Below are 21,279 nucleotides of genomic sequence, written 5' to 3'. Positions count from 1 at the left end.
TACAAGTTTTAGGAATCACTTTGAGCATTACAAAACAAGTATACATTGTACTAGATAAAAGCTATACCTGTTTTTAGTTTTTTCTTTTTTTAAAAAAAAAATTATTTTTATTTTTATTTATTTATTTGAGAGTGACAGACAGAGAGAGAGTTAGAGAAAGAGAGAGAGAGAATGGGCACACCAGGGCCTCCAGCCACTACAAATGAACTCCAGATGCATGTGCCCCCTTATGCATCTGGCTAATGTGAGTCCTGGGGAATCAAGCCTCAAACCGGGTCCTTAGGCTTCACAGGCAAGCGCTTAACTGCTAAGCCATCTCTCCAGCCCCTGTTTTTAGTTTTTATTATCACTTTCCATTCTACAACTATCATGGCATACAAAAGTAGAGTAATTTGTTATATGAAATCAGTAAACAAAGAGTATTAAACTTGGTGTCTTTTGATTTAAAAAAGGCTATAATGGCCGGGCTTGGTGGCACATACCTTTAATCCCAGCACTCAGGTGGCTCTCCATGAGTTTGAGGCCACCCTGAGACTAGTAGTTAATTCCAGGTCAGCCTGGACCAGTAAGAGACCCTACCTCGAAAAAAAAAAAAAAAAAGGCTATAATGATTTCTGCTTGCATTGGCTAAAAGTAAAACTAATACAACTTGCTAGAAAAAATAATTCAATTTACAAAATTTGTAGAAAAGTTTCACAGGGCAGTGGTGAAAGTAAGATTTCTCTGGTGTAATTTATATATTTATTTGTTTGTTTTTACTTTTTCATGATGTAATCTATTACATTCTGAAAAAGAAAAATACTTTAGAATAATAATGTAAAAGGAAAGAGCATAGCATAGAATGTCATGCAATGAATTTTAGAACATGTATTTTGTTCTGACAATGTAAACATAACATATAGGTTTAGGACAGCTATATTACAGCTATATTAATATATATATATATATATATATATATATATATATATATATATATACATATATAAATTTTTATAACTTTAAATGAAATCATTTCTTTCAATATACAGACATAGTATCAAGGAACAGAGCATAGACTTTTTTTTTCACATTCCATTATATTTTTCTGGCTAAGGAGCTGGGGAGAAGGCTCAGCATGTAAGAGCTTTCTGTGCAAACATAAAGACCCGAGTTCTATATCAAGTAACCACTTAAAAAGCCTAGAATGACTATACATTCCAGTAACCCTAGTTCTAAGGGAAGTGGAGACAGAATTTCTAAGGCTCAATTGCTCAGTTACATACACACATTCACTCACACTCACACACAGATGTACACACACATTTCTTCTTGTTGATCTCCATAATAATTTAATTCTGAAGTGAACATTATATTCACAATTTGAATATGCATTCAATGAAGGTTATCTATTGTTCTTTGTCTTTATATCTTGATGATAGCTTATTATTTAATTTGTGCTAGAATAACATTATCACTGGGAAACAACTTCTCAAAACATAGATTTGTTATTTATGAGTGAAGATGAAAACTTCTAACAAAAATTCAGAATCATGTGTAATTATTAATTATATAGAATAAATTTTTTATAGAATTTTAAACAAAAGCTCAATCATATGAGATTATTCATATTAATTTTTGTGAAAATAATCTGAGATAAGAATTTTTATATCTGAATATAATATTCTTCTAACGCATGTTTGTATGTGAACACACACATATATACACATATGTGCTCATATATATATATGTATATATATATATATATATATATATATATATATATTAACATATACATGGCATATATATGTATAAAGGCAGTATCAGAGAGTTCCTTACATAAATGTTTTCTAGTGTAAAATTATATATTAGTATGAAAATAATTAGGTTGAATGAGAATATATATGGTAATTGTCAGGCAGACAACTATTGTCAATAAGCAGGGCAGTTTTTTGTTGGTGTTTATCTCTCTGAAATGAAAATAATTACTATGAACATAATAATTCTCTAAATACAGCATCATTATATTACAACTCATTTTTTATTATAAAGAACTATCCACCTATAGGTTTAATTTTTTTCTACTCTATTCTTTTAACAAATATACTTTTATATGTGTAATTAAATTTTAACCCACTGATTGTCATAAATAACTGATAATTTGTGTCCAAACTGTTATGTTTATATAAAGTGTGACAAAAGGATGGTCAGGGATCTTTACAATGGTTAGCTTTCCTAATTTCCTTCATTGGTAAAATGATCACCAATACTTTAGTATAGGGGGACTGTGTTAGGATGAGATGATAATACATTTAAATTTATTAAAGAACAATAAATGTCGATAGCCATTAAATTTAGAGATTTTTGAGGAATGACATATGTTCAAACTTAATTTTCAAAGGAAAAACACTAGCATAATGTTATAGACCCTATTAATTTATGGCTCCGATTGCTATTCCTACCCTCCTGTGTTAGTAATGCAATGACAAGACATATACTCAACCTAATTTTCCATTAGCTAGTGAATGAATAAAGAAAATATTTGTGTGTATACACAAACATATTTTATTATAATTACTGTGCACAATGAATTGATGTTTTCTATTTAAGAAGTCCTTAAATATCTTGCATAAGTTAGGAATTATTTATAAAGTGATGCAGAGAATAACTAAATCAATGTAAATCATTGAACTAATGTAGTTCATATCTCAGGGAGGTATTTGCGAAATAAGTCCACAATAGGATAAAATGGAAAAACTTTATTTCGTTAAATTAGTGTCCTGTGTCTTCTTTGATTTCTTTGATTTCCTCTTTGATTCCTTTGATTTCCTCTTTGATTCCTTTGATTTCTTCTTTAACTTCTTTGAACATATTTACAATCATTCTTTTGAAATCTTTCTCAGGCATTTCCTCTAACTCGTTCTCACTGATGGTCATTTCTGATGCATTAATACTTTTTGGTGGATTTATATTGTCTTGATTTTTGGTGTTTCTTGTGTTATAATGTATATATTTTTGCATCTTGGATTAAGTTAATGCTTGGATTTTCTAGTTAGCAGGGTATGCTTAGCTGTATCAATTGATCTGATGTTATATGTCTTCAGGATAGGAGATTAAGATGTTAGGTGTGGCTCTTAACACTCTCAGAGTGTCTAGAAAAGTGTTCCTAGGGGTTGAGTTTGCCTGCTAGGGGAGTATTCAAGTAGGCTGAGTGGAACAAAATACAGTTAGATTCTAAAATTTAACTAAACACTGTACAGATTCAATCAAAAACAGCACCGAGTATTTATGCAAGAGTAAGTATTATAACAACCAGATCCTCTATCAACAAAGAGGTTAAGATTTCTGGTCTGTTGAGGGTTCCAAGTCAGCTTGTGACCAAGTGAGACCCTTCCCTGGTGCAATCCCATTTACCTTTTTGGATGATTTTGGTCTCAGTCAAGTAGGCTGGCTGGGTTGCTGGACTGCTGTTCTGTTTTCTGGAGCTGGTCACTGGCTTTTCCTGTGGGGCAAATTGAGCCTTGGCAACTGTGGCCCTGCAGAGCAGCACCCCCACTGCTGGAACCACAGCTGGTGCTGCTGAAGCTGCTGCTGCTGGATCCACCACTGCTCGAGCCACCACTGCTGCTGCTGCTGCTGGAGCTGCTGCTGCTGGTGCCAGAGCTGCTACTGTTGCTGCCAGAGCCAAAGCAGTGGCTTCCACTGCTGTTTCCCTTTCCAACCCCACAGTGGAAAGTACTTAATTTCTGCACAGGGTGCACTCCTTTGATATATGCAGTAAGCTAGAGTGACTGTATTTTACCAGTTTGTCTGTTTCCCTGACCTGCATGCATGATTAGCATCCCACCATTCCTAGCTCCTCAGTCCTGAGGTTATAAACAGAAGTCACAAAACCAATAATTTCTCCCAAGGTTTTGAGGAACAATTCAAAGCATAATGCATTCAAGATGAGCACTTAACTGAAAAAGTTATCTTTCCAATTCAGAGCTATGTCATTTATCACTTTTTAAACCTTTTATATTTTAAAATATTTTTATTTTTGATAATTTCATGTTTCCCTCTCTTATTTCCCCACATTCTCAGGAAAACCCTTCTTGACAACTAATCCCCTTCTAATTTGTATGACTTTCTTTTGTGATCCACTGAATTGTATTAGGGTTGCTTACATGAAAATCAGGGATATGGGTTATTTACTGGCCTACAGATAACCTACTAGTGGCTGCACCACTGAAGAACATAACTTTGACTCCTCCAGGAACCATTAACTGATAATGGCTGCTCTAGGAGGAATAGGGCCTTTTGAGCCCTTCACCCATCCAGGGTAATCACATTCACAGCACTCTCACCAGCAGTGCATGTCTACATTAACTTCTGCCAATTGCAGAAAGAAACTTATTTGATGGAAGCTGAGAGTAGTACTAATCCATAGGCATAAACATAAATATTTAGAAGGCATTCTGCATTTAGCATAACCAGAGTAACAAGCATCCTGTGTGCTATGACCTCTCAGCCATCAGCTTTGGATCAGGTTTACAGGAATTCCCTACTGTAAAGCAAGGCCTCCAATTAAATCAGAAAGTAGTTGGTTACACCCACATCAATCATGCACTATTGCAGGAATGGACACATCTTACTTACCCAATCAGTTTTGGAGCCCACAGGGTTCATGGCTGGATAAGATCTCTGGTAAATGTTCTTCCCCAGAAGATTGAACACACCTTCTGTTACCATGAAACCCAACAAGTATGAGGTTTCTAGCTCAATTCCAACTTCATTTTTTTTTTTTTGTATTCTATAGCCAAAGTGTGCAGTGTATTTAGCAATAGGTCTTCTCACTAATTAAATAGAGAAACTGTCCAAATTAATTCACTATAAAATTCTACCTAAGCTTGAAAGAACTGAAATTAATGTTTCTCAAATTATTCCATAGAATAGAAAGGGGAGGCATGATTCCAAACACTTTATGAAGCTAGTATTATTTGGACAGTAAAACTAGATAAGCATCTATTTTCACTGGGCAAATTAGTCTAAAATTTTCTTTTTTATGTTTCTTTATCTAGTTTTCTAACAGTTTATGTCCTTGGAACCATTTTCTGACAGTTTGAACTGCTAGTTTAAAATACTGTTCAACAATTTTTTTCAGTCATCATAATTCATGTCATTTTGTATTTTTAGGCCAAACAATGTCCAATTTCTTTTTAAAGCTGTACTTATGAGAATTTATGGATGCATAACCATACTTATAATGAGGACATACCATTAATAAACATATATATATATAAAATCAATATAGAGTTTGGTTTATTAGCACTGTAAAATTATTTAGTAATTCCAATCAACTATAATCTCAGGTACAGAAATTTTGTCTTATCTTCACATGTAAGAATATATATATCCATCTCTATCCCATTGTAGCAGGAAGTTGCTTTCTTCATGCTCTGTCTTCTTCTCTCTGACACCTGAATGTACCTAAATTGCTTTATATGTGTGAGTTTTAAATGGAACTTCTGGTATAAAACAAAATGAAATCTAGTGCATTTATATATGTTTATATGCACATTTACTTTTATGTTCATAATCATTTCATATTGTTTCCTTTTAGAGTTTATTTACTAATAGCCATACTATAACATGAATTTCTGAATGTTTTTTGGTGAAGAAAAACTTCCAGCTTAAGTATTTTACCAATTGAATATAGAACTTGAGAACACAGTAGTTAATGCTTGGTATTATTGTGCCTCTGAACAACTGAATCTTGTATTGGCCTGGCCCACAGAACATGTATTATTTGAAACTATTAGACAATTAGGCAATCCAAAAGAGGTTAGAGCATATTAATTCAGTTATATAAAGTCCAACATTTTAAGGTTAACCAAACATAATCTCAGAAACAATTTTTCCAGTAATAAATTTTATTGTGTTTCATTTGCTAAAAGAAAAGCAATGTAGAGCTGGAGAAATGGCTTAGTGGTTAAGCATTTGCCTGTGAAGCCTAAGAACCCTGGTTCGAGGTTTGGTTCCCCAGAACCCACGTTAGCCAGATGCACAAGGGGGCGCTCGCATCTGGAGTCCTTTTGCAGTGGCTGGAATCTCTGGCGGGCCCATTCTCTCTCTCTCTCTGTCACTCTCAAATAAATAAAAATAATAATAAAAAAGCAATGTATATAAATGCAAAATTATACAAGTGTGTTCTTATTTAAAATACTTATTTACTATGAAGTCATTGCTGATTGCTGGCAATTTCCCATTGATGATTATGCTAATATCATGAATAAAGTGTAGTTTGCAGTATTAATTTCATATCTATTTTTCATTTGGATGATTTTACATTAATTTATGACTTAGATGCATCTCATTTTCTCTGGGTGCACAAATATGTTGTAATTTGATTATTTGCCTGTGCTTGTTTAAATTTAATGAATTAAAATTTCAACTTACTTTGCCATATTAAAATGCTACTCTATTTATAACTTAATAGTTTACTTATAAATATCATATTTACAGTACAATATGTGACACTCAGCAAAACATTTTATGTTAATACAGTATCTTTTACTTAAAGTTGTTAAGCTTTCTCCATGAAACATCTTTCTAATCTGTGAGTGTACATATAATGTCTGAATATGAATGTTTATGTATAAAGATATAGTAGAAATCTAGTAATATACTTTGGGAGTCAATTAAGTTCAGAAACTGAGTGTCTTTGAAAGAGGCAATTTAGTGTAAATGTAAAGGTGTTAACTACAAAATATCTATCCTATCTTTCAGGCAGTTGAGGTTTAAAGAATACCTTATTCCCTTAAAGATAGGTTTAAACATAAAGTCTTCAAAACCCAGAATGTGAAAAATTTATCAATATAGTTGCCTCAAGTTTTTTGAACATCACTCAGTTGGGTTATTGTAGTTAAAAGACTAAAGGCAAAATGTATGAACCTTAGACTAACAGTAAAACAAAACACTCAAATAAATATAACCTTTTAAAAAATATTCATAAAATAAAATTTAATGACTATGACCAAGAATAATATGGTTTCAGTTTTTTTCTCAATATTGGTATGAAGTTCTAGAAGGAAAGGTTTGTATAAAAAAGAGAACAAAAGGCCTATGGTCCAACAGTAGCACGTCAGACTCCAGATCTGAAGGCTGCATGTTCAAAAAAAGAATACTACTGATAGCAAGCTTAAAAGCTGTTTTATCCATGTTATTTCCAAATGTATAGCCTGAACTGGAAGGACTATTTTGTTTTATTTAACATAGCATCAGCATTAATTATTATTCCTATATATGTAAAATCAGAATAGAAGAGAACTATCCATCTTGTCTTCAGCCAAATTATCTTACATCTTATTAGAGATTTGAATTAATTTTCCCCCTGGTTTCTGCTCCTCTTCATCCATGACAGTAGTGAAGTATAATTACCTACAGTATATCAGCTAGAATTGGAAGTAAAATGTAGCTGGGGATAGATACCAAAGAATAAGAAAACATCTGAAAAAGAATGTTCACTTATTTGTCAACATTTGAAACCAGACACAATTCGAAGTTTGAGGATATTTTGAAATACAAAGGCTAATACTTGAGGACATAAACCTAATAATTTGTGGTAGTATTAAACATAAGTGAAAAAAAAAAAAACTTTGTGTACACAATTGGAATGCCTGTGGACTTGATCAGGCAAGGCTGTATCTGAGCAGACTTCTGTTTTAGACAAAGTACAGATGCTCCAAGTTAGAGCAGGAGAAGAAGAAATAGATTCATATATCAAAAGTTTTTTTTAAAAAAATAATATTATGGAAAAATATCAATTCATTATCCCTTTTCATTGCTTTGTGTTTATTTTTCCTGAATTAATATTACCCTCTAAGGCTATGTTAAGTGTTCCTGCTATATCCTTCCTAATTCTCAATTTGATTATATTTTCCAAATATTGGACACATATGTGGATGGATGAGGAAGAAAATTTGACAGCCAACTGGAAATAAAATCCTATTTTCATTTGGACATTACAGTTATCTCCCTGAATAAGAAAATAGGGAGCACTTGAAGAGGAAAACAGTACAATATAGATTATACAAATGCTTCATGGATGGAGAGCTGGCTTAGTGGCTAAGATCCTTTCCTATAAAGCCAAAGGACCCAGGTTTGATTCCCTAGAATCCATGTAAGCCAGATGCACATGATGGCACATGAGTCTGGAGTTCGTTTGTAGCAGCTCATGGTCATGATTTGTTATTCTCTCTTTTTGTGTCCTTCTTTATCTCTCTCTCTCTCTCCCAATTATATAAATATAAATAAAAAGTTTTCAAATGCTTTAAAACTCATTGATTTACACTAAAGAGTAGAAATTATCAACACCAAAATCTATGAAATATCAAATAAATATTCACAAGTGAATAATGCTTCATAAACATCCTTTGAGGTAACAATATGACTACCGCTATCTATATTACGCAGAAAACATGAGAGTCAATCAGTCCCTAAGCATTCATTAAGCAACTGTCTACTAGGTGTGAAGTACAATAAAATCTTTGGCCTCAATAAATATCAAAGCAAACATTTCTTCTCTCTAGTTAAAATTACAGACCATATTAGAAAAGTCTTAAGCAATTACAAGTCATATATATGCCATTATGCCAGCCCAGAAATATCCATCCAAGTTAGGCTCTACAAAATAATAGCAATCTACAAATATTAATTCAGGTGTAAAACACAAATCTAAGAAAAAAAGCTACTATATTTTTTCTTTGTGTTAAATATGACATGCTAATACTTTTCTGCATATGTTTTATTTTCCAACCTTTCCTCTGACCATAGGAGCTGATTCTGTGGAGGCACAGTGTAAAAGATTTGAAGTGAGATCGAGTGACGATGACAGGGTGCTTTTCTCTGCAGATGAAGACGAGATTACCATTGGGGCTGAAAAGCTGAAAGTTACAGGTACCATAAATGGAGGTGGTAGAATGTTTTTTACTTACCAGTCAAATATGCAAATGCACAGAAGAAATATCATATGTGACTTACATGACTAAAACTGAGTCTCAGAAAATATCATGATGTCCCAATATTTGGTTGTCAAATAATCTATGAATAGAAGCTACCAATTGTGGTTGGTAAATGAATATCACCAGCCTTATTAGTGCATAAAAATACAAATCTGCGTCTTTTATGTGAACACAGAAAAGTGGGTATGCATGGTGAAAGAAAATATGAGTAAAGGTGAAAAAACCTAAACAACTCAGAGCAAGCAGTTTTATTTCAATGGAAAGATGTGTGAATGAAAAATAAAATGGAATATCTACCTTTCAAATTATAAAAAAGAATATCTATCTATCTATATCTATATCTATATCTATATCTATATCTATATCTATATCTATATCTATCTATCTATCTATCTATCTATCTATCTATCTATCTATCTATCTATCTATCTATCTATAAAATAAGTAAAGTAATTCTTATTTTTGTTGGGTCTACAATTATCCCCAACAGCACAAATGAAGAAATAATTCTACATAGATATAGTTTAGAAGGGACTGAAATCTGATAATCACAATTCTCAAAGTCCATCACCAGGTAACATTTATTTAAACAAAAGAAAAATTGAATAGTTTTCAGTGAAAATAAGATTGGGAAGATTTTGGTACCTAATTTAACCATTTAACAATCTCTTCTGTATTGTTTAATTTACAACCATCTCACATACTTTTATACAATATTTGATTTTTTAAATTATCAATTAGTACCTACATTTTAAAAATTTCTCAATTTCATATTTCCCAAGTTTGGGAACCAGTCATATTAAGTTAGATCAAGTTGAGTGCTGTGAGCTGTGTAGAAAGGGTTAGCAGGCTCTGACCGCCCCCCCCGCCCCCAACACACGTACACACTCACACAGTAGAATTCTGCCTCTGCCTTTCAATACTTGAAGGAAAACTTGCTGCCTCTTTTCTTCTCTCTCTTTCCCTCTCTGCTCCCCTCTCTCTTTACATGGAAGAGAGAGAGAGAGAAAGAAAGAGTAGTGTGATATACATACAAATACCTGTTTAGATAAATAAATAACTCTCACTGGCTGTTTTTCTATTTCTTTGTCTTAAACATATGTTCATAGCCATGGGTTTGTTTAATCAGCTTACTCCATTCTGTATTTTGTATTTGTCTCAGATTCTAATAGTAAAATAATTTTATTTTAATACCTTATTAAATTTCAAGCAGAAAGAGAGAGAGAGAGAGAAAGAAAGGAGGAAAGGAAGGAAGGAAGGAAGGAAGGAAGGAAGGAAGGAAGGAAGGAAGGAAGGAAGGAAGGAAGGAAGGAAGGAAGGAAGGAAGAAAAGAGTATGCCAAGGCATCTTTTCACTGCAAATAAACTCCAGATGCATGTGTCACACTGGGTATCTGTCTTTATGTCAGTACTGTAGAATCAACTTGTGTTGTCAAGTTTTTCAAGCAAGAACCTGTAACTGCTGAACCATCAGTCCAGCCCCAAATTGTATAACTTTTAATATACTGCAGAAACCAAGTAACTATTGTTTTTGAATGTTTAAATTTTTGTAAATGCTGAAGTGTGACTGGCTCTAATACACAGGGTGATAAGAGTCCCTGTACAAACAACTTTGGCTTTTAACATGATTATATAACCATGCCATATAGTTAAAAATGAATTTTAATTAAGTTAATATTTCTTCTTATTTAGAATTTTTGCCAAAAGTCCATCACATCACTATTTCTCAAAGACAGCCCTGTACACTATCAACAGCTCTGTACACGGTCAGTCACGCACAGACACATATTGATAGATACATACTGAAATTCATGCTAAATTCTTCCTTGTCTAGCAGAATATCATATATTAACAAAATAGTAGCTTTATTGTTATGTGTGATATATCGAGGTGGAAAATAAAGATATTAAAGACAAAAATGCTACACTTTCACATGGGTGGAGGAGGAAATTGAGCCCAGCATCTCACTCTTTAAGTAGACAGGATGGGTTAGGGCCCTCAAATATGCTTTAAAGTAGTGCTTGACTCATTTGACAAATAACACTACAAAGAGACACTGACTCCAGGGTGCTCCACATAAATCAGGTAACCGTGCTGACAAGACTTCAGAGTTACATGTGACAAGAAAGTTCAATGAGGATTATTCAAGAATTGTAAATTTGTGGCATGAAAGTTTTCTATTTAAGCAATATCCATAGGAATTAAAAGTAAAGTGAATACCTTCTGGCATTCTTTCACTTTATGAACAATGACATTTTGTAAATGGGCTTTTGTTTCACAGTAACAAAAAGAATAAATTTATTTAGGCAATGGATCTGTCTATACATCTGAGATAATATCATTTAACACCAAAATCATTCACAGAGCTAGTATAGTTCACCATACTTATATTTACCCTCCTTGAGAAGTAGCAGAAATATACTTGACACATTCAAATACACATGAGTACAAGTAAACTGTTGAACTCTGACCTGAACAGTAGTATATTAGTTTGTCATTGTGGCATTAGTTACTTTCTCAGGGCTGGGACAAAATGCTTCATAAAAATCAGTGTAAAGGATGAAGGGTTTATCTCAGCTTTCAGTTATTGCAGGTTACAGTTCATTAAGGTGCAGAAGGCATGGTGGCAGGAGCTTGAGGCAGGTGGTCATGTTCAGTCCCCAGTGGCTCCCCACTGAGTGATGAATGCAGGTGCTTGGCTACCTCTTTCCTTTGTACACAGTCCAGGACCCTGGCCCATGAAATGATGCCAACCACAGTTAGGATGGGTTTTCTTACCCCATTTTATCTAATCAAGATAATCCCTTACAGGCTAATCTAGTCTCAATAATACTTTAAAAGTGACTCTAGGTCCTGTCAAGTTGATAATCAATATAAACCATCAAACTTACTATGACAAAATATCAAAAATCAGTTATAAGTAGCAAAGATTAAATTTGACTCATGGTTTAAGGTGTTTAAGTCCATAATAGGATAGCTCCACTGAGCATCATTTCAGAGAGAGAGAGAGAGAGAGAGAGAGAGAGGGAGGGAGGCTGCAAAAATGTTTAACCCAGCTGGGAAGCAAAGTCATGGAGAGACATGGTCTAGGCATGCTTGCAGTGACAAGCATCCTCTAGTCATGCTGCACCTTGGATTACCTTGGAATTCATCAATGGACTAGTCCATGACAAAGCTAGGGCTCTCAAAGTCTATCAGCTGTCATCATACCTTTAAGACATGACACTGTGGGGGACACTTAGTTTTGAACTGTAAGAATCAACATGGGAGCACTATTGGAATGATGAATATTCATCTCCCCAAAATTTGTAGTCATCATCTTATTTTTGACATGTCTTGCTCAGTAATAATTAGTTTTAGGGCTGGAGAGATGGCTTAGCGGTTAAGCGCTTGCCTGTGAAGCCTAAGGACTCGGGTTAGAGGCTCGATTCTCCAGGACCCACATTAGCCAGATGCACAAGGGGGCACACAAGTCTGGAGTTCATTTGCAGTAGCTGGAAGCTCTGGTGTGCCCATTCTCTCTCTCTCTCTCTATCTGCCTCTTTCTGTCTCTGTCACTCTCAAATAAATAAATAAAAATGAACAAAAAAAAATTTTAAAAATTAATTAGTTTTAATTTGAATATGTGTTTTTGTCCTTACCATCCTTTAGCTAAATTACTGGATAAATAGGATTTTTAGACTTAGGTCACATATGGATAATTTAAAACTATTTTTGGTTTATATTTCCTATGGAGAGCCAAACATGTTACTTATGGCAATCATCATTTTAGACTTAGTAATCACATACAGGTCATATACCTTTACTCAGATATGAAGCTTAAATTCACGGGTTTTAGGCAGAATTAATCAATTGTAATATGTTCTTTCATTTGTATTCCAAGTGCTGTATTAACTTGGCAAGTAAAGTGGAAGTCTAATTTGATTTTGGAAGGTGAAAAACTTTAACCCTGCAGAATGTGTTCACATCAAAAGAAAGCTATTAGTTGGGCTTAGACCTCTCTTACATAAGGAAAATAGAAAGTAGCAAAACATATGAGGAGAAAGAATCTCACTTTCGCTCTCTCATTCTTTCTCCCTCTCTCTTTTCCTTTGAGCTGGTATCAATTAAAACTGGCAGTCTGAAAAAAAAAACAGCAAGACCCTATGGTGCTTGTGCCCTGTGCCCTGCTGTTTGTTTGAGAGTGTAGAGCACTGCTCTTCTGTGTCTTTCTAATTGAATGATGGGAAGGATAGACAAGTTCCAATGCTTGTTTGACAACAGAAGAAAGGATTTTCTGAAGAACTGTCTTTTAAATTAAACAACATGCTTCCAGGCTAAAATCAATATTTTCTGGTTTGTTTTGATTAGTTGCTCTTCTGCTTCCTTGCTTTTGTCTGGTAAATTAGCCCATTGTGATGAGGTCAGCCTGGGAATCAGTTTCTATTAGACAGGGCCATTCTTCCTTGAAGCTGTCCAAATGCCAACAATTTGGTAACCCTCAGTCAAGAGGAAGGAGCTGGTTTGTCTGAACAGCTCCACAAGAAATGCAATTAGATCAGGTGCTCACAAATGTGATGTGCAATCACCTCATTTGCTCCAGTGAAGCATTTCAAGTTTATAGACTCAGAGCCATCACTCAACTCAATTTTCTAGTTGCCTTTTAAACCGACCATAGACAAAGATTTCAGAGACATTAACCATGAATCCTGTCTGGGGAAGTCCATTACCCTGCCTACCATTCTGTATGAATCGTTGAATCATTTTAGGCCTGTTTTTATTCAATTACACAATATTATTAAAAAAAATAGATAACAAATAAGATTTTTGCAAAAAAAGGTACAGTTGAAAATAATTTAGGGAAAATGTTGGGGAAAATTTGGTATTGGATAGATGCATCCCTACCAATAATAAATTTACATTCTATTTCTGTTTTTATTTGTTTCATATTTTTTGTTGAGTGAGTACTCATAAAAGTAATTGTACAAAGGATGAAGAATGAAAATAAGAGATTTGAAATATATGATATAGGAATATTAAATGTAAAATTATATTTTTTCCTAGATATTTGGGGTGTTTGAAGACTTCTTCAAAAATGTAAAAAGATTGTGGGAAGGTAACTAGGATAATATATAGATTTTTTTTTCTTATATAACATTGCCTGTGGATAGAAGTTCTAGAAGTTACAGGTAATACAGGTTACTATATTTGCTGGAGGACATTAGCTGCAATATACCATCATTTCTCCATACGACAGGGGACAAATTGGGTGTAGAGGATGCAAGGGGAAAAGATTTTCTCATGCATTGCAAGTGGGAGATTGCATTCATCACTTACATATTCTGTTTTCTCAACTTTAGTCATGCATTTTTTAGCTCTAATGGAAGCAAATAAGTACACATTCTATGTGGCACCTAAGTGCTTTGGTAAAAGACAGAATGGCTTATTAAAATAAAAATAGGGGTGGAGAGATGGTTTAGCAATTAAGGTGCTTGCCTGTGAAGGCTAAGTACTCTTGTTCTCTCCAGATACCACCTTAGCCAGATGCACAAAGATGAGGCAGACACAAGGCCACACATGCCCACTAGGTGGCACAAGCCTCTGGAGCTCAATTGCAGTGGTTGAGACCCTGGCTTCTCTCTCTCCCTGTTTCTCTATCACTCTAAAAAACAAAACAAAACAAAATAATAAAATTGAATTAACTAAGGAAATTTTTCTATCAAAATTGGAGATTCAATAATAAAAAAAACTGCTAATATGTAATATGTAGCCACAAAGAGAAAGAAAGCAAAAATTCATCATTTTTTTTTTATGACCTATTAGGCAGACATGAGCCTTCAAATCCATCCTTAAATGTGGCCGCTTTAATCCCAGCAGCCTGTCTTGTCATGCCAGATCTATTGTGCATACAACTATGACCAACAGACATGTAATGAGTCAAAAGTCTGAAAAAGTTCACAATTACTTATGCCATAAAATTTAATTATGGTGCACATTTAAGAATTCCCATGGGAGCCAAAAGCATGAAGGAAATGGATCAACACACGATTCAAGATGTGAAGAAAGGGCATGTTTTATCTATCACTAATAACTAAATTTGTGGTTGCCAAAGATATGGAGATCAGGAAGAGACACATAGCTGTCTGGGAAAAATAGGCTAAAAATAGCAAGCAGAAATGATACAGTAAATAAGAATGACCAGATCACTTCTTGTCTGAGAGCAAAAGGTTAAAGGAAGAAGGTAATAAAAAATGCCTCTACCCTCCGATTCAAAGGGGCACAGGCAAAGGACATTGCCAGCTGGAAGCAAGGTGAATTAACCAAGTTCCACAAGACCATCATGATATGCTGTTGTTAGTAGCAATTTTATTCAACAATACTTTTATGAAGTTTTTCAAATTTCTGAATTAATATTTATAGAAATTCAAGTACCACAGGAGAGAAAAATATTTGTTCCTTAAACAAATATTGTGAACAATATAAACAACTAAAATCCTATAAGGTTCTGGTTTGTCTAGTATAAAGAATGAGTAATATATGTTTTTAAACTTTTTATTGACAACTTCCATACTTACAGACAATAAACCATGATAATTTCCTCCCCTCCTCCACTTTCCCCTTCACAAATCCAAGGACTAGTATTATTTGGACATTATAATATGTTCAAATGTATTAAAGCTTCACAAATGTGATGTTAGGTTTATATTTATCAGTTAAAATTAATTTCAATGATAATAACAATACCTTCACATATTAATTTTCTGAAAAATTCCATAGTAACTTATAGGCAAATTTTTAAATTCAGGCAAAATAAAAGAGTATTTTTTCAAAGTGACATAAAAGATTATGAAAGATTGTGCCAATCTCATATCATGATTAGAGGTGGTAGTTTTAACATAACAGATGATATTAAATTTAAGTGTTGGATAAGAACTTATTACATGAAAGTGGCACAAAATGAAGCTGTAATTCATATGCTAGTTATATCTTAGTACTCGAGTGTGATGTCCCTGACAGCAAGCACCGTCAGAGCTATGACATGCATGTGCCGTGAACAACTGGATGTGAAGGAGTTGGGCTGAAATAGGAGCAAGCTAGACAGTGGTTTCTAGAGATCCCAGTGGATATGGTTCTTCTCACACTGATATTTCAGTGCTATGCTGAAGAGTGACTGTAGGTCATTAGGTAATTGGAATCACAGCCACAGTTTCTCACCTATAAAATGTCAGAATAATAAATGATAACACTGTACTGGATTTTCATTGGAGTATAGCTGCTCCATGTAAAGATGATGTCTGACACATAGTGATCAACAAATATTATAACAATTTTAATTGTTTAACCTACATAATTTAATATATATTATTGAAATGCCTCTGCTCCTTATATAGCATTTCATATGGAGAACTTTTACATTTGTTTATAATAGCTTTATCTCTCTAAAAATCACAATAGTAAATACAAATGATTTTCAACATTTTTCTGGAATACTCATTTATATTTAATACAGTATATTAAAATTAATTTAGTAGATGTTTCAAAGGTACATAAACACAAAACAATCTTACACTAAAGAAAAGGATAATAAATATATTGTTTATTAAATTATATGAAAATTAAATTAATCAAATCAATGTACTTTCTGCCACTGGTAAAGTGCAGTAGTTCTTTCATGCCCCAGTATGTAAGGGTGTGAATTTTAATTTTCATTTGGCAAACTGTATGTCAATTTAGGCAATTTGCAGGAAGTGAGTGATGTACTCAGGGGAATTAAATCTCCTCACTTACATCACAGTCTCACCCACAGAAGATTTTATCTCTCATATGTCTGTTATATAAAACTCATTCCAGGGCTTCTGTGTGAGAATGAAAATACTTAGTAGCAGAGGCCAGTAAGTTGAAAAGGAGACATAAAGGGTGGAGAAAGGAAGGGAGGAGGATACTTAATAGGTTGATATTGTATATATGTAATTACAATGATTGTAATGGGGAGGTAATATGATGGAGAATGGAATTTCAAATGGGAAAGTGTGGGGGTGTGGAGGGAGGGAATTACCATGGGATATATTTTATAATCTTGGAAAATGTTAATAAAAATTAAAAAAATAAAATAAATAAAAGTAAAAATAAATAAATAAATAAATAACTCATTCCAATTCTTAAGTAGGATTTCTATAACAAGAAAGAAGGTTTCAAAGATCTGACTTATTTAGTGATTAGGTTATTATTTGGAGAACATTTACTTAATAGTCTGGAAAATGAAAGAAGAGAAATTAGAATGCTTAAATGCTCTATGCTAGAGCTTTTTAACCAAATCACCAGTACTTAGTGTGACACATTATCAAACCATGTAAGTAACACATGTGCTGATATAATGACATAGGAGCTTTGCAAATTCTTGGATGTGCCTGAAAGCTAAAGATCATAATGGTGACAATATATCTGAAGCCTTATGGGTAGGGTTAGATAGGAATTGCTGTAAAGTTGACCTAGAATCTCTGACCATCACCACTAGTGATGTGGTGAGTATTCTTCCTAGGTGTATTATGCATCAAGAAACAAAAGTTTTTATATAACTTGAAAATAAAAAAATCTACTTCTATTTTCATATGCCTTCAAAGTATAATTCTTTTTTTTTTTTTTTTGGTTTTCACTCTAGCCCAGGCTGACCTGGAATTCACTATGGAGTCTCAGGGTGGCCTCGAACTCATGGCAATCCTCCTACTTCTGCCTCCCGAGTGCTGGGATTAAAGGAGTGCGCCACCACGCCCAGCTCAAAGTATAAATTTTTTTATGTTTCAATTTACATAATAGGCATGAATATAATGAACATTTTCCCTTGAAATTCAAAGGCTAGCTACTTGAAAATTATAAAGTATGAACATGATAGAACTCTGCATTATTCTAACATTGTAATCCTGATATAGCTTTACTTCCATTTTCTTATTTTTTTTGTAACAAATGGATCAGTTTTATAAATTTTAAGTGGATTGAAACAGGGTTCCATACATGTTAGATGACTATCTACCATGGCTCTACAAACTTACACTAATTAATTTTTAAAATATTTTTTTATTTATTTGCAAGTACAGAGAGAGAACAGGTATGTCAGAGTTTCTAGCCATTGCAAAAAAACTATAGATGCATGTGCCAATTTGTGCATCTCACTTTATGTGGGCACTGGGGAATAAAATTCAGGTTGCTAGTTTTTGTCAGCAGGTGCCTAATCTGCTGAGCCATCTCTCCAGGCCTCTAATTTATTTTTGAAATATTCTTCACTTTGAAGTAATTCGTTTTGTATCTCAATTATCTTTTCCATTTAGGTCTACTTTAGTGATGAGGTCTTGGGAACCTCTGTGTCTCTGGATATCTGGTTTGGCAGGAGTTGAGTGTTCTCTGTGTCTTATCTCCTTCACCTTTGTGTGGTACCAGGTTCAGCAAGAAAGCATCACTCATTACTCATTTCCCCAATTACTCTATGGTTTCAGCTAGGGCCCTGTTGAGGTGTGATGGGCTGATTCTCTCCTCATGATCTGCATCCATCTGAAAAAGAGAAGCAAATTCTCCAGTGGAGAGTGAAATCAACACCAGATAAATGGGATAACCATTATTATTTTAGAGAGAATTTAATAGGTGTAAGCACTCTTGTAGCCCATGAGTGGTGGGTGGAAAGTGGGCTCAATTTTGGATATGGTTCTGACTTGTTTCCCAGTTCCAGCTATGAGTTCCTTTCCACTGAGCTGATCCATTAGCTAAATCAAGAGCAGTTGTATACAGTTGTGGGCTCTTGCCTGTGTGCCACTGTTACACTTGTGTAAGCATCACATCAGGTTGTTTGCTGCTGACTAGCTTAGACCATGAGTTGCTTGGACAGATGTTGGTCATTTTCTCCCAGTTGCTCATGTACACCTTCTGGCACTAGATGAGCTAATTGTCTGGGGACTGACACTCTTCCAGATTCCAGCCAGGTCACTCCTTGTTCCATACCAACAGCATATGGTGTCTTTTATTAATCTTTGGTGGGTCATCAAGTGCTCTGGCAGAAATCTGTCTTCTTTTTGGAAACCTTGTAGGTCTCTCTGTTCAACAGCTCATTGTGGATGTTAACTAGATATTGGTACTGGGAGTTACAGGTCAGCACCAAGGGAAAAGAAGGAAGGAAAATATAGGTAATATAAAAGAGAGAGAAGAGGGAGAGACAGAGGAGAGAGAAAGAGAGAGAGAAACAGGAGAAGATTAAGGTTAGTCTTTATCATACCCTCTCCAGGGCCCTGTGACTCAGGTGTTTTCCTCTAAGGACCTGATGAAGGTTTAACCATTTAGTCTGTCTTTCAGGATATAGGATTTTATGGTACCATTTCCATTTGGGTCCACTTTTGTGTCCATCTCCTAACATTACCATCACTTCCTACCCAACCTCCCTATTTTCTGGTCCTCAAGATGCTTATTAGGTATATCAGCATCTTAGGCAGATTCAGGTTAGAAGCCACAGATAAGTGACACCATGCGACGTATATCTTTCTGTGATTAGGTGAGTTCACTGAGAATGATCTGTTCCAAGTTTGACCATTTTTATTTAAATTACATTGTGTCATTTATTCTCTTACTGCTGTGTAGAATGCCATCATGTAGATCCACATTTGGTTATCCATTCATCTAATTATGGACATGTGGGTTGATTCTAGCCATAAACAATTATGAATTGAGCCACTATAAACATGGTTGAGCAAATCTCTCTGGACAGAGGATAGAGCTTTTAGGGTAAATGTACAGTAAGGGAATACCTGGGTATATTGGTAACTCTATAGTAAACCTTTTCAGGAGTCTCCATATTGCTTTCCACAGTGGTTGTACCAACTTACCTTCCCACCAACAGTGAATGAGGGCTCCTATTTCTCCACATCCTCATCAGTATTTGTTTGAATTAGCATTTCCCTGATGATTAGAGATGCTGAATACTTTGTTAAGTGTGTGTTTGCATTTGTATTTCTTCCTCTGAGAACTCCATCTACAGTTCTCTGCAACATTTTGTGAATGGGTTGTTTGACATTTTATTGTTTAGGTTTTTAAGTTCTTTGTGGATTCTAGAAATTAGGCTTATATCACTTGCATAGCCAGCATTTTTTCCCCTGTTATATGGGTAATCTGTTGGCTCTGCTTATTGTATATTTGTCTGAGAAGAAACTTTTCAGCTTCATGAGATCCCAATGGTTGAGTTATTGTTTAATTTCCTGAGCTACCAGGTTTTTGTTCAGGAAGTCTTTTCCCACTTCAATATGGAAAGTTCCTCCTATTTTTTTTTTCTTCCAGTAATAGCAGTTTCTGTTCTTATATTGAGATCTTTAATCCATCTGGACTTGATTTTTTTGCATGGTGAGTTGTGGATTGAGTTTTATTTTCCTGGATATGGTTATCCAGTTCGTCCAGCACCATTTGTTGAAGATACTGTCTTTATTTCCAGCCTACATTGTTAGGGCCTTTGTCAAATATCAGGTAGCTGTAGTTACTTGATACAAAGTCCGGGTCCTTCATTCTGTTTCATTGGTCTATAATCCTGTATTATGCCAGTACCATGTTGTTTTTATTACTATAGATTTGTAATATAGCTTTAGATCAGGTATGGTGATGCCTCCAGAGGTGTTTCTTTGCTGAAGATATGCTTAGATATACAAAGCCTTCTGCCATTCCCTATGAATTGAGAGAGAGAGATCATTTTTTTTCTATCTTTGTGGAAAAAAAAATGTTAGGATTTTTATTGGTATTGTATATTGCTTTTGGTAAGATTGCTATTTTCACACTGTTAATTCTGTCTATCCAGGAGCATGGGAGGCCCTTCCATTTTCTCAAGTCCTCCTCAATTTCTTTCTTGAGTGTTTTCATTGTTCAGGTCCTCCATGCCCTTGGTTAATGTTATTCCATGATATTTTATTGTTGTTACTATTGAAAATGGGACAATGTCCCTTATTTCTTTCTCTATCTTTGTCTTTTGAATATAGAAAGGCTACTGGTATTTATGCATTGATTTTGTATTCCACTACTTTGCTGAAGGAGTTAATCACCTTTAAGAGTTTTGAGATGGAGGTTCTCAAGTCATTTATGTATAGAATCATGTCATCTGCAAATAGGGGTAACTTAACTTCTTCCTTTCCAATTTGTATCCATTTTATTTCTTCTTCCTGACGTATGCTTGAGCTAGGACTTCCAGTAATATGGTGAAAAGCAGAGGTGAGAATGGACACCCCTGTCTTGTTCCTGCTCCCAATGGGAAATCTTTCAATCTCTATTAAGTATTAATTTGGTTTCAGGAGCTTTATATATAGCCT

At 34.4% G+C, this 21,279-nt stretch overlaps 1 protein-coding gene across 1 annotated transcript in view; it reads left to right on the top strand.

The window, feature by feature from the left end:
- The window catches only part of Sgcz (sarcoglycan zeta), a 1,272,783-nt gene that overhangs the window by 1,219,495 nt on the left and 32,009 nt on the right, over positions 1–21,279 (top strand). Inside the window, exon 5 of the mRNA XM_045137940.1 lies at positions 8,791–8,913. Coding sequence (XP_044993875.1) covers positions 8,791–8,913 — 123 coding nt within the window. The remainder of the gene's footprint in view (positions 1–8,790; positions 8,914–21,279) is intronic.

The sequence above is a fragment of the Jaculus jaculus genome, chromosome 1, assembly GCF_020740685.1.
Source record: "Jaculus jaculus isolate mJacJac1 chromosome 1, mJacJac1.mat.Y.cur, whole genome shotgun sequence".
Lineage (NCBI taxonomy): Eukaryota > Metazoa > Chordata > Mammalia > Rodentia > Dipodidae > Jaculus > Jaculus jaculus.
Note: the sequence above shows the minus strand (reverse complement) of the source record. Positions and strands in the feature narration are given on the sequence as shown.